The sequence below is a fragment of the Tiliqua scincoides genome, chromosome 8, assembly GCF_035046505.1.
Source record: "Tiliqua scincoides isolate rTilSci1 chromosome 8, rTilSci1.hap2, whole genome shotgun sequence".
Lineage (NCBI taxonomy): Eukaryota > Metazoa > Chordata > Lepidosauria > Squamata > Scincidae > Tiliqua > Tiliqua scincoides.
The window spans coordinates 57699600-57716266 of record NC_089828.1 but is presented as its reverse complement, the minus strand read 5'-3'; the positions used below and the strand labels follow the sequence as shown (position 1 = coordinate 57716266).

Below are 16667 nucleotides of genomic sequence, written 5' to 3'. Positions count from 1 at the left end.
TGCACCTTTCTTGTATGTTGCAGCCTGGAGAATTCCCCCTTTCAAACATTTAACAGCAGAACAAATGACATGAAGTGCAGTGATACATTTTTTTTTTCTTTCTTTCTTTCCTTCAAAAATTTCATTGACAGAGGAAAAGAAAAGGACTTTGGTGCCTCTTCCATTTCAAGTTGTTCCATGCCTCCCCCAAAACCCTTCAGGGAACGGAAAGCAAATCCAAACCGAAAATGGATTGGTTGTCTTGAACTGAACACAAAAAGTGGCAACTGGTTCAAAACAAATGGTTCAAGGATCAGGCACGCCACTCACCATTGTACAATTGCTACTTTCCCAAGTTCTAAGTATTTGGTTCGTGAAAACCTTCTTAAAAAACTAAACAATTTACCATATATTTTTCCACAAGAGATACAATGACCATTGTTTATTAACCATATAGCGTTACATTGGAAACAAAAGAATTTGCTTGATTGGTATGTGATGTCTCAAAACCAGTTTTAAAAGTCTGCACCAGTTACCAAACCACTTTACAGGAAGTGTTTGAACTGGGGAGTTGTTTTTTTTTTTTTAAAATGACAAGCTAGAAGGACAGCTGGACACACACCTTTCACTGGTGCAATCCCCTGCCTAACAGACTTCACTTGAACCCAACACAGCACATGATTCTCAACATCAGGACCAGTATGCACAATTCGAGAATTCATCACTTCAGAGATGACACAGAGTACATTTTAGACACATTTTAGTCACCCAGATGCTCGGGGCCCAATGCGCATTTCCACCAGTTGGGGAACCCCTTTCTGGAAAAGCGCTTGAAAATTCCCATCAATCCACGGGCTGCGCTCCATTTATGTTTGCTTTTTGAATCAAAAGTTGTGCAAAAAAAACCCCAAGAAAGCCAACAAAACAGAAGTGCTGAAAGAGAGGCGAAGGGGATTTGGACTGATGTACTAGCTAAGTGTATCAGGCAGGTTCACTTTTGATTCACACTGAAATCTTGCGCTAAGAAAAAACAATACAACTTTTCAAAAAACATGGCGGCTTCCACTCCTCCAATGAGAAAGACAGCTCCAACACTGTTCATCACAACATCCAGAAAAGTTTTTCCTTCCTATCCCATAGGACACATTGGAGGTCTCTGAATCTTATTCCATTATCTATGCCACACACGCGCGCATGCCACATCACACACCGAGGGGACGGAAGAGGAGATCAAACATGATTCACGGTCTTGCTGCCCTTTACTCCATCAGTCCTCTCTTGGGCTTTGGTTTCAAACGCCCTTCCCTTGCTCCGCCCCCATCCTCACCACAGCAAACACAGCCCCACACCCCGACCAACAGATACCAAAAAATATAATCTGCTTACCGCTCAGGTCGCTGTTTGTGATCCGCAGCGTAGCATTCTCGGACTGCAGCAGGCGGTTCTTCTCCAGCAACAGGACCTCCAAGGGTTTGGATGCCGCATCCTATGGAGAGGTAAGAATGAGGGAGGGCTGGTTCAGTGCGATGGCTACAAGAGCAGCCAAGAGGCTGAGAAGATGGGAGAGACGGAGAAGGAGGCAGGCACTGCTGGACTGAAATTCGAGGATTTGTGCTCGTTTCTCTCTCTGTGTGTATAATCTGCAACTGTTAAGAGACTTTGGTCTATAGAGTTGTAAATGCTCTGCTTATCAGCTGAAGAGATGTATTTTTAAGAGCGCCATTTATCTTTTGTTGTTGTTGTTACACCTGCGTGCCGTCAGACATGGTGCTATCTTGGCATATCTTCCCTGAAACATTGTGTTTCAGCACTACAGAAATAATGGACAAATCAAATCAGCCACAAACTCAGCCCTTTTCCCTCTCTCTACCAGGCAACTCTCAATCACGGAAACCTCCTGATGACAACCACAAAATGTCTGATATACAGAGATATTGTTTCACATTTGGGCTACAAAAATGCCAGAAGTCAACTTGAGCTGATACGAAATTAATGAGCCACAAAACCAAGCAGATATTCTTTTATTCTCTTTTTTTTTTTATTTCGTTCAGCTGTGCATTTAAAATGGCCTGAAGTTCAGGGTTCCTGTGACCAGTTCAGCAGGTGACACATGCCAAGGTCAAGTGTGGTGGAACGTGAAATACGCTGATCTTGGGACTGGGGGAGGACATTCATCCGGTGGTTCTCTCCCAAGTTTAAGCTACTCCCATATTGTTGTGAACATGGAATTGCTCCCCTAGGCCCCATCCATGCTGGGGAAGCCTAAAATGCAACAGGCCCAGCTGAGAAGCTGCTTAGACCTTACCCAGAATGAGAAGGTAGAATTCTGGACTGTCCCACGGCAGGTGGGGGAGGTCTTATTTTTGAATTCTTCCCCATGCAAAAAAAATACCCTGCATGTAATAAATCAGGCAGAGGGACTGTGCTAGTCTAAAACAGAACTCCCTCTCCTGCCGTCTGAGATTATGGCCCAAAGCCTAACCAACTTTCTAGCTGTCATAGCTGGCTCTGTCATGGGGCATGAGCCACATCCTGCAGTTAGGGGGCAGTCACGGAGGTCTCCTCAAGGTAGGGTAGGGCAACGTTTATTCCCTTATCTTAGAGCTGCAGTGCCTTTACCTTGGTGCTGGAAAGCTGATTAGGACTGTGCTCTAAAAAATCCAGAATTCTCCCAGCTTGGCTTGCCGTCCCGAGACGGGCTGTGCAGCACTTCTGTTGGCTCTTACAGAAACCTTGTGTTGTGAAGAAATCAAATCTTTCCTATTTACCTGCCTTGGATCCATTACTACTACTATTTATTACTATAATGTTATTATCTTGTTATATTACTATACAGGCTGAGCCTCATTATTCGCGAGGGTTCCATTCCAGGAACTCACAAAATGGCAAAAAATGCACTATAGCAAATCCATTTAAAAAACAAAGTTTCTTTGCTCCGGTGATTTAAAAACAGCCTTGCTGACCTTTGTGGCGTAAGATAAGAGTCATTAAGAAGACAATCCATCAATCAGTCCTTCTCCAAGTACTTACAAAGGCGCTTCCCTCAGCCCCTCCCTTCACCAATGCAAAATGATCACCTTTCTTTCACATGCTGAGGAAGGGAGGGGTCACCTGGAGAGAGAAGGATTGATGGATTGTCAGGCAGCTGCCCCCCTCTCATTAAGGAGGCTATTGTTAAAGGACTGTTCAGTTTTTTAAATTGATTTTAAAGGGATGCATTTCTCCCCTTCTCCAGGGATCAGCACATTCCTTCTTATCTGCAGGGGCCATTCCTGTTGAGTCAAATACATGTATAAAAAAATCCGTGTATGACAAGGCTGGAACTGTACTTATTACCACCTATCAATTTCACTGGGAGATCCCCAGTCTGGTGGAGGGGAAAGAAAATTCCTTTTTATTCACTTCACATCATGCCTAATTTAATATAAACCTCCATCCTATCTCCCCCCCAGACTTTGCTTTGCGAAATTCAAAAGGTCCAGTCACTGCAGTCCTCCCTCCTTGGGGAGGTTCTGCCAGGTCCCTGATCAGCTTCAGGTGCCCTTTTCTACAGCTTCTTTAGCTCTACGTTATCCTTCCTCAGAGTCGAAATCGGAACAGAGATCTCCTGGGTCAAGGTCAAAACCCTTTCCCCCAGAAAGCCTCAGTGCATTTTAGCACATGGCCAATGCATTTTGCAACCCAGGCTTCAAAAGGGGCCCCTTGGCTCTGGCCCCCCTCCCCCCCCCAAAAGAATGAGAAGTAAATTCCATACCTGAGTGCCGGAGCCGTCAGACGGTGCAAACTCCATGGACTTCAAGATGCTGTGAAGGAAAAGGAGGAACAGTTATTCTCCGCTCCGTCCCGTTGTAACAGCTCACTAATGAGCATTAACATTGCAATTTTCGTCTCTCCAGGAACACCCGAAGTGATAACTTTAACAACTTTTCTTTGCAGTAATATAATCTGATAATGAATATAGAATAACTATTCACACTAGTGATTGGAGAAGAACATTTTCTCAAGCGTCATCTAAATCACGGCACAACGTAATCCCACCAGGCCCGTTTGGAGCATAAATTTAAAGGTTAATAAGGATATAACATTTTAAACTGTCAGAATCAATATAAATTTATGTGCGGTGCTTGAAGGGAAGGGGGGGCAGTTATAACAAAGCAGCAGAACCAGGGAAGCGCCATTGCACTCCTAAGAACGCCTGTGAAGTGTGAAATATAAATATAGGCAAAACATACCAGCTCGCACATCAAGGAAAATGTGCACAAATTATTTGTATGACCCAACACACTGGAGGCTCAAAGGTAAAGAAAGGAAGGAAAGAAGAAGAGGCTGCTTTTCATCTTAACCGTCTCCTGCACACGGTGACAGGGCGAGAGAATTGCTTCATATTTCTTAAGACCTATGGAGTCCTGGAAAGGACGCAACGGCGTCTCAGGCACTCTGCTTGCATTTCGCTCCCCATGCCTTCACTAAGCAACCTTGCCTGACTTCCTCCTCTCAGCAGGGCTGCTGGACAAGACTCACACTTGTGGTTTGGCCAGGGTTTGCAAAACCTCCTACCTTCAGGGAACTCTATTTCCACCTATTGTGGGATTTCTGTGTGTTTCAGAAGACATGAGTATGCTGGCGTGTACTCGAGGGTGCTGACTCCGTTGGAAATGGGCCCCAGAGGTCATTAAAAGCCTTGCCATACCCCCTGAGAGAGCAGCCTGGAGCACACCCAAATAGGGTGGGTGCTCTCACCTAACCAGCATTGTAAAAGGCGCATTCACACAAATTGCATTCCTGTAATTCTGATAACAACATTACTTATCCTGATGTTGCAGACGGGAAGACTGAGGCCAAGAGGAAGCGGATTCTCTTAGGCCACTGGCAGAAGCAAGATTTGAACTGGGATCTGTGGCTCAGTCTCTGCCACCTCGTCACACCAGCTCTCTTGAGCCACCCTGCTTGAAAGAGCCAAAAGCCCACCTAGGCTTTTGTACTTGCCCTGCTGCTCTTCAGGGAAATCAAGAGTCTTACAGATTCAAAACATTAACATAACAAGACAACAAAAACCCCAAGATGTTGGATGGATGCCCAGATCAAAAGTGCCAGGCTTTTCAGGGGTGCAGTGGTAAATTTTGAGGTGCAGGAGGATGTCTGTGATGTCCCTACAGCCATGCCCGCCACAGCTGAGTAACTGCAGTATCACAGAGTGGAACATCTCTCAGTCCACCCCCTTCTTTTGCCGCCCCACCAGGCAAGTGCAGCCTCTCCTCCCGCAGCCAACTCCCTCTTTTCCACCTCTCAAACCACTCCCCCCACTGAACTTGCTCTTTCTCCTCTTCCTTAAGAGGGGGGCTCCTTCCTTTTGGTGGTGGCTGCTTCCACACAGCCAGCTCCCCAGCTCCTTGTTTTGTGGGAGAGGTGCAGTAGAACACTGGCCTAGAGCAGTCTCTACTCTTCCTTCTGCTTCAGCCCTGGCCCCTGCCTTTTCAGGAAGGAGGGAGGGAGGCAAGACGGAAGAAGAGACAGAAGCTGGTCAGGAACAGCAGCGCCAGAGCACTCCGCCAGCTGGGGTTACCTCTGCTCCTCCAGAAGAAGTGGGGGAGCAGAGCGCCATGAGGATGACATGCCCGGCTGCCAGCCTCCATTATGCAGGCACTTACGTGAGTTCTTTCTTCACCTCATCATAGTCGGCTTGCCCCTTCAGTTTTTCTTCCAGTTGCTTGCGAGCAGAAACAAAAGACAAAGCATTATTTGGATGAGATCCACCGTTCTGCACACCCACCCAGCCAGCCCCACTGGTTCAGGAGTTCAAATGCTCAGTAATACGGAGTGAGTCAACAGCACATCTATCAACACACATATAAACAGTACAAATCTATAGCAATTTATGGGTACAGTATTGATATCAATCTTTACTTGCCCTGTAAAACCAGAAAGAAAGCCCAAATGTAGCCTTCTGGCTCAACTGTCAGCTGGCAAATCTCAGCCCAGAGTGGCCTCCAGAAAATGCCTCTGTCACAGACCACCTGGGGAAGGGAACATTGCCACGTGATCCCATCACGCTGCCTCATGTAGAATCAGACCACTGGGTCACGGAGGTGAGCCTTGTCCACACTGACTGGCAGTCGCCCTCCAGGGATTCAGACAGAGAAGAGTCTTTCCTGTTCTGCTTTGAGATGCTGTCTGGGACCAAACCTGGAGCCTTTCACATGCAAGGCAGCACTCGGCCACCCAGCTATGCCCCCCCCATATGCAAAGCATGAATCTGTAACCTCCAGGCCAAAGCGACACCTTCCCACCTGGTAGCAGGGCCAGGAAAGATTTTCTCTCCCCAAGTCCTTAGACAGCTGCTACCAGTCAGAGTGGACAATACTGGACTCAATGGACAATGGATTGAGCAAACATTTTGACAGGAGGGCCACATTATCTCTCTGACGCTGTGTAGGGGGTTGGGAAAAAAGATTTAATTCACTTTTCAAATTTGAAAAAAATTTACATAAACGAATACATCAGAGATTGAACTTACAGGAACGAATGAATTTTACTGAGTTTATTTATAATACACATAAGAACTGTAATACAGGCATATAAAACCACATGAGAACTATGAACCGTTCAACACACACCTCTTGCAAAATGAAAACATACAGACCAAGCCAGAAACAATTATGGAGACATAATTGGAGGGGGAGTTAAAATAATGCCCAGGAAAAAGCAGAAAACACATGGAGACTATAAAAGGCCTTGCTCTAACTTGGCCTGCAGCTTGAGTCTGGAGGTTGCGACCGCTAGTCGTGGGCCAGTGCGGACTCCAACAAGCCAGAGGCTCATTGGAGGCTGGGGACTCCCTGCGGGCCAGATTGGGGGTCTCCGAGGGCTGCAAATGGCCCACAGGCCAGGATTTGTCCACCCTGGACTAGGGACTGACTCTTCATAAGGCAGCTTCAGATGTTCATTTACACCTATTACACCAAAAGGCCATCTACAGCTTGGTGTTACAGCACATATCTACCAGGCCAAAGGTTCCAGATTCAATTCCTGGCATCTCGAGCTAAAACAATCCACAGCTGCAGGGACCAGTTTTTTGCTTGAGACTTTGGAGAGCTGATGCCTTTCAGAGTGGACAGTACTGGGGGGCCAGAAGATTTGTTGCTCTGACTCAGAGTAATTTGTGTGGCCAACTACAAAGCTTGTCCATCAGTGTGGTCCCTGGGCATCCATCAGGTATCTGAGAATTTCAGCTTCAATTTTTTAAAGGCAGGAATTTTTTAGACCTCATAGTTGCAACTTAAGCCAAAAAGGGGGCAATGGAAACTAGGAAGAACTGAATGGGGCAGGCAGACAGGCCAGTTTTTTTCTCTCACCCTCCAGTCCCCAGCCCCAATCATCCTGCTTTATATATTTCCTTCCACTATCCCACAGATGCCCTCCCCCCACAACTGAGCAAGGGGAAAACCTACAAAACGATGCAGAGTGTGCTCTTCTGACCAAAATGGGGCTGCTCCCTCTCTGATCTGACTGGGGAAGCACTGAGTGCCTCCTCCAGACCGCAACAGTTGTGGAAGGAGATTAGCATAGTAATTGTCTGAAAGAAGCCAGCAAAATGCAAAGCAGCACAAAAGGTTCAAGCTGCGAGACAATCTGGAGGAACTAATATCTGGCTCTAACTATGGACTCAGTTTGCTTTCAGACAAAATAAAAAGGCATGTTTCTAATGTCACGCAAGGGCTAAAAATACACCCTCTGGGAGTTTGCAAATAACACAAACTGCAGCCAGGGCAGGGGAGGGGGGGATAGAGACAGACAGGGACAATCCCTCAAAGTAGCTTAGGAAAAGTAATCTTATCAAGGAGGTGATCTGCATTTATTGACCTGCACAACTGCTACAAAGGGAAAGGAAGCCAGTGCTAAGAGCCAGGAGCTTCTCCCTTCCTCAGGTCCTTGCTGGGAGTCCTGTACTCTGCTATCTTTTCAGCTGGCCTGCATGCAAACAGCAAGGCTGCACCTGTCTGTATTCAACTTCTTTCCCCAGAATAAACACATCACTGTAGAACCAGAACTTCCATGCTGTTGACTTCATGTACACAGCCAAATACCTGCTGGTGGTGAAAGCTCAGGCAGTGCTTCTATTCTAAGGCAGATAGTCAAATTAAAGAAATCTTAGTCAAACAACCTGCTTGTTTAGCTATGGACACTGCTTTATAAATTACTTTTGGTTGAAAGGCGGTATATAAATATACTCAACAATAAAGAAATAAGTTTTGTGCAACTAAATATGCAAGCGACTACACGGTTTTTATTTTCAGATGGTGTGTGTATGTGTCACAACAGACATAACCTCAGAAGAGGGATTCCCATTGGTAATAGAGTGGCCATCGAGGGAGAGGCATTTCCTCTTGCAGGAGCAAGACTTGTACAATCTTAAGAAAAGGCACCCCCTCCAGTGAGACAGAGAAGATGCCACCTAAGAAGAGTATTCTTCCCTGTTTCAGTAAAACAGGTGCAATCTTAGAAGGCTCATTTCCTCCTGCAAGAGAAAGAACAGGGAATGCCTCTTCTAAAATAAGGCCTGCTATCACAGGTACACACAACATCTGAAAATAAACTTCAACCAATTACAGCACTGGAAGAAGCTTGCTCCTTGCACCAGGAACAAAACATGCTTCTTAAAACAACACTCACTGCATGAGTAAGCAATGTGCCTACATCACGCACACCCCCCACTCCCCCAAAGGAAGGTGGACCAACCAAGCTGCACACCACAAGGGGCTCTTACTTTGAGCATACTGTTCTTGGTAGTCAGCTGCTGCTCTAGCTGTGAGATCTGGCTGGTGGAGTTTTCCCGGAGCTTGGTGAGGCTGCCTTGGAGTCTCTGAACATCTTCGACCAACTGAGTGATCTCACGTTCTTTGGCAGCCAGTTCTACTTCCAAGCTGGATCGCGTCAGCACTTCGATGGCCTGCTCCTAACAAAGGGAGAGAAACACTGATCACACACAGGCAATAGGGTATGCTAAAGGTAACCAGAGGCATGTTGAAATATCAGAGTGGAGGCAGAAATTTAAAGGATGAAAGTTAGACGTGGGTGATTCAGAGGAGCTGGCCAAAGCTGTTGTCCTGTTTCCCAGTCCACCTGCACTGGTGATATGAAAGAATATGGGTAAAATGTGGGTGGGGGACATTTCTGTAGTTAGATTTCCACAATGGTCTCATCATGCCCTTTGAAACAATTCAGGAACTTCCACTGGTACAGAATGCAACTGTCAGGCTTTTGCCCAGAGATGGTGCAGTTTTACAGTTGCATAACCCCATACCCACTAGTTACCTCTTACTTTCAGCTGACTATATTGCTATTAAAATTTTAAAACCTTAAACAACCTATGAACAGGATATTTTGCAAACTGATTTCTCTCACACAAACCTTCCTGAGCTTCAAGATCTGCTTTATTCTCTGTGTTCCACTACTGGTGGAAGATCAGTGGCTGAACATAAGGGTCTGCTCTGTGGTGGCACCTAGGCTGTGGAACACACCCTCCTTGGGGCAACCCACCAGGCTCTCTCTTTATCTGTATTTAAAATCCACAACCAAGATGTTCTTACATTCAATTTATTAAGCTGTCACACAAATAAAGAAATTATAGCTGTTTAGTCATGTGCATCCAAGTTGATTTACTGACCATGGGGGGAAAAAAAAATCACATCAGTACTGAAGCAAGAACATACTTAGTTTTACCCAGCATGATGACTGGGCTCTCTCATATCTTGAAAATATGATCAAAATTTGCACATTTTCTCTGTCATTTGCAGCTAATAAGTTTTTATGTGAGAACAAAGAGCTTATTACTGGCCATCACCTGCTTTTACTGATGTCACTTCCTGCTCTCAGCAGGTGTCATGAATGCTAACATCGGCCCTCTGTATGAAACAAATTTGACAACCCGATCTACTTTTTAGGTTATGGGTCAGTTACCCTGGCCTCTTCTGCAGAGAAAAAAAAAATACAGGGCACAAGAAAATGTTTGGGGTGAGATGCCTCTGTTGAGATGATGTTTGCCATCTACAGTTTTTATAATGGAACTAGCATTTTAAAAATGTGCTACCCAATCTATAGGGGCACCTTTAAAAGTCAAGTAATTTTAAATTCATTCACCTACCTGATCAATTACTTAAATGCTGCAGTCCAGCTTTTTAGCTTTCATCCAAGCTCATAGCTGCAGCACAGTTTCTGCTGCTGGTCATTTGTCCTACATTTTATTGTGATTATTGTAGCATTTATTTTAATTGCTATTTAAAGCTCTTCCGTTAGCCCCTCTGATTATATTTTTGTCAAAAACTGACTTACAAATATAGTAAATAAAGAAGCAGATAACATTTAAGCTGGCTGCACAATAAGGCCCTAGGATTTTCTCCACCTTTGCTGAAGAACAAAATGTTCCCATACTACTCAAAACCACCCACCCCAAAATGACAACTCCTCTGTGATGTTTGGCTTCCCCCAGGCAGACTTGGGAACACATTCCCCTGTGCATGCGTAAAAATACCACTCTGGAGTTGGTCACCCATGTCAATCTTTGGAGATAATTGATCCCTAATAGCAAATCTCATGAGACCACCCCAGAAAAATCCAGAAGGATATTGTTGTTGTTGGCAACCTTCAGTCTTGAAAGACTCTGGTATCACGCTCTGAATGGTGGTTCTGGAACAGCGTCTAGTGTGGCTAAAAAGGCTGATTCGGGAGTGACAATCCATTCCACACCGGGAGCAAGTGCAGTCTGTCCCTGGTCTGTCTCCCTGGCTATGGGCCTTCCTTCTTTGCCTCTTAGCCTCAGACTGTTGGCCAAGTGTCTCTTCAAACTGGGAAAGGCCATGCTGCACAGCCTGCCTCCAAGCGGGCCGCTCAGAGGCCAGGGTTTCCCACCTGTTGAGGTCCACTCCTAAGGCCTTCAGATCCCTCTTGCAGATGTCCTTGTATCGCAGCTGTGGTCTACCTGTAGGGCGCTTTCCCTGCACGAGTTCTCCATAGAGGAGATCCTTTGGGATCTGTCCATCAACCACTCTCATGAATGATCGTCATCATTCATCCAGAAGAATGACCAATGCTAATTTAATGATTTTCACATGTGCTTCTCCTCCATGAGAATCACCCCCCCCCCCAAAAAAAGCCCCACACTCCTGAGGGGGCAAAAATTACATCACCAGAGTCCCAGAGTAGAAAGGTTCAGCCATGGAGGTGTCATGAGGGGGCTGCAAAGTCAGCTTATCTGTAAGAAAATCACTGCGGGACAACATGGGTCATAAGGCAGGGCAATGCAGCCAAGGCCAAGACAAAAGGATAGCGAGAAAAGGCCTCAGACAGGATGGTTTTGAGGTGGAAGCTGCCTGGCCTAGTCCTGAGGGCAATGGGAAGACCTCACAGTGGAGACAGGGGACTGGAGAGGAAGGACGGGTCAAGTGTATGGAAGGTAACGGGGAGAGCTCAGCCAGAAATTAGAGAAGGACAGGCTGTGAGATGTAAGAGAAGCCTGGGCAGCTGAGGGCCACCTCATCCAAAAGGAGAGGAAGGCTCCACACTGAGCCCAGGACAGAATGAGCTTGACCCATGTGGGTCAAGGAAGCCAAGGGGGTGGGGTTGTATTTCAGGCAAGGCCTAGAGAGAGGGTGAGGCTACGGAGAGCTGATGGCAACACACATTGTCTTCAACCAGAGAGCCATGGATGAGACTGCACACCCCCAGTACATCAATCATGTGGCCAACAGCAGGACTTGCAATATAGGCTGAGACAGTTAAAGCAACGGGAAATGGGATCCCTCTAGGATCAGCCATATTCAAGTAGGACACAGAAGACTGCAGGCTGATGGGTCATTAGAGCAAGCAGGGGCAGGGGGGTGGAGAGGATGCTGGACTTTCACCACCATACAGGGAAGCTCATGGCTTCCTCTGCATCCAAGACCTTTGACAGTGGCCTGACAGATGGCATGCCTTTATTTAGTCCTCCTTGCTCCAAGCTTCTACTCTGTTCAAGTGATCTTTCGTTGCTGCGCTGTTCTCACTGGATGTTTGCAGGGACAAGTAGTCAGCCCTGTCCAGCTCTCTGACGCCCCTGCTCAAAGGACTTTTCTCCAGAAGCTGCACACGGCCATGGAAAACCCAGCAAAAACAAACCCCCAGGATTACAGATCCACAGGGCTGGAAAGAACCTGAAGGCCTCCTTGTCCAACTCACTATTGGCTGGCAGGAATCTTCAGACCCAAATCAAATCACTATTCCCCAGCCCCCACCCCCACCCCAACAGACTCCCACAAAAGCTTCCAGGCCAAAACTACTTCCCATCCTCACCTCAACAGAAGCAGGGGCACAAGCAACAATAAATGACAATCAGTGATACGTTTTAAAATTTTCTCTTCCTGCTCTCTTTAAACAAACCCACATTTTACCATTTCTAAATCTTTTACTTATAAAGACACAAAGCAAAAATGTGCAGGGGGGCAGGAATCTACCCAGTAAGACACAAGCCAGTCCATGCCCACGAGGGAACTTCCAGCAATGAAGGCAAAGGCACCTTCATGTGTAAAAAAACAGAAACAACAAATTCTGTATCAAGGACCAGATTCTGCGTGAATGTCTACCACTGCAGAAAGTGGAAGGCTGACTCAGCATTAAATGCATCACTGCTACACATCGCCGAGCACACCGCTTGTGTAAGCCGAAGGCATTTCCGGAAAGTGCAATACCCTCCTGACTCCCCACCAAATTCTTGCTCCTGCTCCCAGCCCCAGTGCAATGAGGAGAGGGCCAATGCCAGCAGAGAAACAGATCTGAAAGTGTCAGCGCTGCACTGGAGCCAGGTTGCAGGTGTTTTGGAAACAGGCACAACTGGGTAGATTTCTCTATGCGGCCTCTTACCACATCTGGTGCCTTCTGGATTTGGGTAGCCAGCTGGAGAGATTTGTTGGCGGACGAGAGCTGCTCCCTCAGCGACTCGGCTTCTCTTTCAGCCACCTCTGCCCTCTGGAAGGAAGATAAAAAGGGTGATTTTTTAAATTTTATTTTTTCGGTGGGGAAAGGAAGTGGGGGAAAGGAAGGGAGAGAGAGAGAGAATGTACATTTGATTTAACAACTGGCAATTATTGCAAGAACATTCATCAATTCATGCCCGACTGCGTATAATTGATTTTCCTAAACACTCAACCTAATAAACGATAGGAGGGGAGAGAGGAAGAAAAAAACCCAACTCGGAATGTGATGGATTTTTATTTTAAACAGTACAAGGAAGAAATAATTGAGCGATTATGACAGTAATTTAACGCTAGGAGCGAGGGATCCCCCGCTGACTCAAATGCCGCGGCCCACTGCATTTCCCAGGCTGAATGAATGCGAGTGGAAATGGAATCCTTTGATTCAATTGCCTTCTGTACTCCCAGCCAAAGCAGGCGGCGTTGCGAGCACCCTCGTGGGAATTGGTCTCACGAGTAAACCCTGAATTAGGAGACACTCGGCCTGCTTTGCCTTGCCTCCAAAAGGATTTCTCTGTCCTCTGCAAGGGCGCGCACACACAGGGTGCACTGTGCCCTGGGGGCAGGCCTGACTCTGGGCTCCTGTGCACATGTGCCCTATTCCTTGCCAGGATCCTCTACCCTGTCCTGCTCCCCCCACAACTTACTAGGCACTGAGGCTGGTTTGGCATGTTCCTTCCCCTCCTACCCTGGCTTGCTGCCAAGTCCCACTGCTTGGGAGAATCCTGGGCCACTGGCCTCTGGGGAGAAAGACAAAAGTGCCTAGACAGGCACTGCCTCCTCCCTCCTTCCCCTCACCAGAGGCCATCCGGGTTCTTCCCAGGGGGGCTGGAGGACTCCTGGGAGAATCCCACTGGCTCTTGTGAAACTCATGGTTGCCTAGAAGCTGCTGCAGGCCATGTGGCAGCCAGCAATGGCGGGAAGTGGCTGGGAGTAGTTGGGGGCCCGGAAACTCTGGCAGTGTCCCTTGCGAAGCAGGCTATCTCAGACAAAATATTATGATGGTGAAACATTAAGATAGCACCATCAATGTCCGTGGTACTTCACACAGGATAATGGGGTGGGTCACTGCCCAAGGAGCTTCCCATTCAAAGTGATAAAATTCTGGCTCTCTCCCTCTTCCCACTGACATTCCTGCATGTCTACTCATGAAGCTGAGGGCTGGGGATAAGAATAGGCCCTCAGTTTGGCTGTACTTGTCGTAAGAGGCGACTGAACAGCCACTGGGTAGATGGGGCTCGTCAGCCTGGGAAGGCAGCTCATCTGAGAGAAGGAAAACTCTGATCCCAAACCTCCACTGCCTTGTGGCTACATCCAGTTATGGAGTCAACCTCGAGGCAAAATCCGGAGCCGGAGTCCCTGAGGCAGTTCATGGCTGAACACAGTCACGCTCTGGCAACTCCTGCAACGCCGCTGGAACCAACCGTATTGGCCTCTGCCTTTCCATTGGACCATTTCAGCGACGTGGAGGGGGGGATTTGCTGCATGGGTAACAGCCTGTCCTCCATACCTACTTTACCCAGGCTTCGCGCACTGGAGAGGACACTCTGTTCCAGAACACTATTCAGAGTGCGATACCATAGTCTTCCGAGACTGAAGGATGCCAACAACAACTCATGAAGCACATGACTAAAGTTATGCTATCCAGCAGGGCTCTTCTTCTGTTATTTCAAAAGGAAGAGAAGAAATTCATGGTCTGACAACGGCTATTATCCATGATTGCTAGATGGAGCCTCCATTAGAAGTGGCTGGATACCTCTGAATACTAGATGCTAGGGACAAACCATGGGGGAAGCCTTCACTCTCTGACTGCAAGCTTCCCAGGAGGGTATGGTGGGAAACAGAATGCTAGACTATGGAGACCTTCCAGTGTGATCGAGCAGGGCCACAGATGGCCAGATCGAAACATGCACCTTGAGGATGTGAACAAGCCAGAAGTCCAGGTTGTCCACCCATATCATCCCCCAAAGGAGAAGCTTGTGCTTTGATGCAGATGGGGCAAAATTAGTAGGTTGAACAGAAATAGAAATAGAAACAGAAATATCCTCATTCCAACTGAAAAATCAGCAGGCTGCCTTGCAATACTTCAAAATCCTACCTGATTTGCTCTTTCGAGATCAGTCATGATCATCTCAATTTCATCCGCCCTGGAAGGAGACAGAAACATTGTCTCATAAGTCTTGAGCAAGATGAAACACCAATTAATTGCCGATGGTTTTCCCACAAGAAGTTTGGGTGCAGTATCTAAGGTTAGAAGTATCTAACAAATACTATCAAACAAAAAACAAAAAGTGAAGTATTAAACTAAGGTTAAAAGGAACAGACAGCCTCTTCTTGGATGAACATTTCTTTAAAAAAGGCTGAAATTCTATCCACTCTTTCCTGGGAGTAAGCCACATTGACTATAATGAAACTTAATCCTGAATAGATATGCATAGGACTGGGCTCTATGTTAAGGTCTTCAAGACTCTTTACAAGAATTTCTGTGGCATACATAAGGTCTTGGAGAACAGACAGTATCCTAGTCATTAAATTTATTGTTGTATCTTTCTGAATATTTTTATCTTACTGATATAATTACACCCCAACTTTTCCATCCTGCAATGGAGCCCACCAAAGCAGCTCAAAATACTCTGAACATAACCCCAAATTAAACACAAGTCAGCAGAAACACTGAACAACAAGCCATTGCTGCTATCAAAAGAATAACTGGTTACAAATAATAGATGAACATGTGAAACTGCCTGCTGGTCTATGGAGCTCAGTACCATCTGACTGACTGGCAGCAGCTCTCTGGGGTTTCAGAGAGATGAGACCTTCCTAGCCCCCACCTGGAGATCTTCTCAGGAATTGAGCCTCGGATTCTCTGCATGAAAACCACAGGCTCTACTACTAAGCCGGTAGCTCCCAAACTGTGAGCCATGGCTCCCTAGGGAGCTGTGGAAACCAGCCAAGGGAGCTGTGGAATCCTCGCAAAAAACCCACCGCCCTATACAATGAAAAGGATTGCAGCCCTAATGGGGAGTCGTGGCCAATGGCCCAGAACGTCAAGTGAGCCACCAGTTGAAAACGTCTGGGAACCACAGCACTTAGCAGTAGCTTCACTCTCCAATCAAATCGCATGATGGCTAGAGGTGTGATCCTTTCACAACAAGGCATTTTTCCATCACCGTATCTTTCTCAACAGTTTCACTAATTGTTGCTTTAATTAGTTTCTCTATTTGTTGTGGCAATTTGAAAAGGTTTTCTAGGATAAGCTGCCTTGAATACATATGATGGGAAGACAGAATGAAAATATTTTAAGCAAGAAATACACAAAAAGACACACAAGAAGAACAGGACCAGGAGGCCTCTGGTTCGGAGTTGAGCCCACATGTCCTTCTTTCTGTCCCTCCTGCAATTTACTCAGCGTGTGGTTGTTCTGTGGAACTCCTTGCCACAGTTCGTGGTGATGGCATCTGGCCTGGACGCCTTTAAAAGGGGATTGGACAAGTTTCTGGAGGAAAAATCCATTATGGGGTACAAGCCATGGTGTGCATGTGCAACCTCCTGATTTTAGAAATGGGCTATGTCAGAATGCCAGATCCAAGGGAGGGCACCAGGATGAGGTATCTTGTTATCTGGTGTGCTCCCTGGGGCATTTGGTGGGCCGCTGTGAGATACAGGAAGCTGGACTAGATGGGCCTA

The 16667-nt window shown here is 46.7% G+C and overlaps 1 protein-coding gene across 2 annotated transcripts in view; it reads right to left on the bottom strand.

Annotated features, from left to right (window-relative positions):
* CUX1 (cut like homeobox 1) overlaps positions 1 to 16667 on the bottom strand; it is a 258390-nt gene that overhangs the window by 77492 nt on the left and 164231 nt on the right. For both annotated transcript variants that reach the window (XM_066634819.1, XM_066634818.1), the window contains exons 9-14: positions 15079 to 15127; positions 12871 to 12975; positions 8744 to 8932; positions 5628 to 5686; positions 3734 to 3782; positions 1366 to 1465 (exon numbers count right to left, since the gene is read on the bottom strand). In XM_066634819.1, coding sequence (XP_066490916.1) covers positions 1366 to 1465; positions 3734 to 3782; positions 5628 to 5686; positions 8744 to 8932; positions 12871 to 12975; positions 15079 to 15127 — 551 coding nt within the window. The remainder of the gene's footprint in view (positions 1 to 1365; positions 1466 to 3733; positions 3783 to 5627; positions 5687 to 8743; positions 8933 to 12870; positions 12976 to 15078; positions 15128 to 16667) is intronic.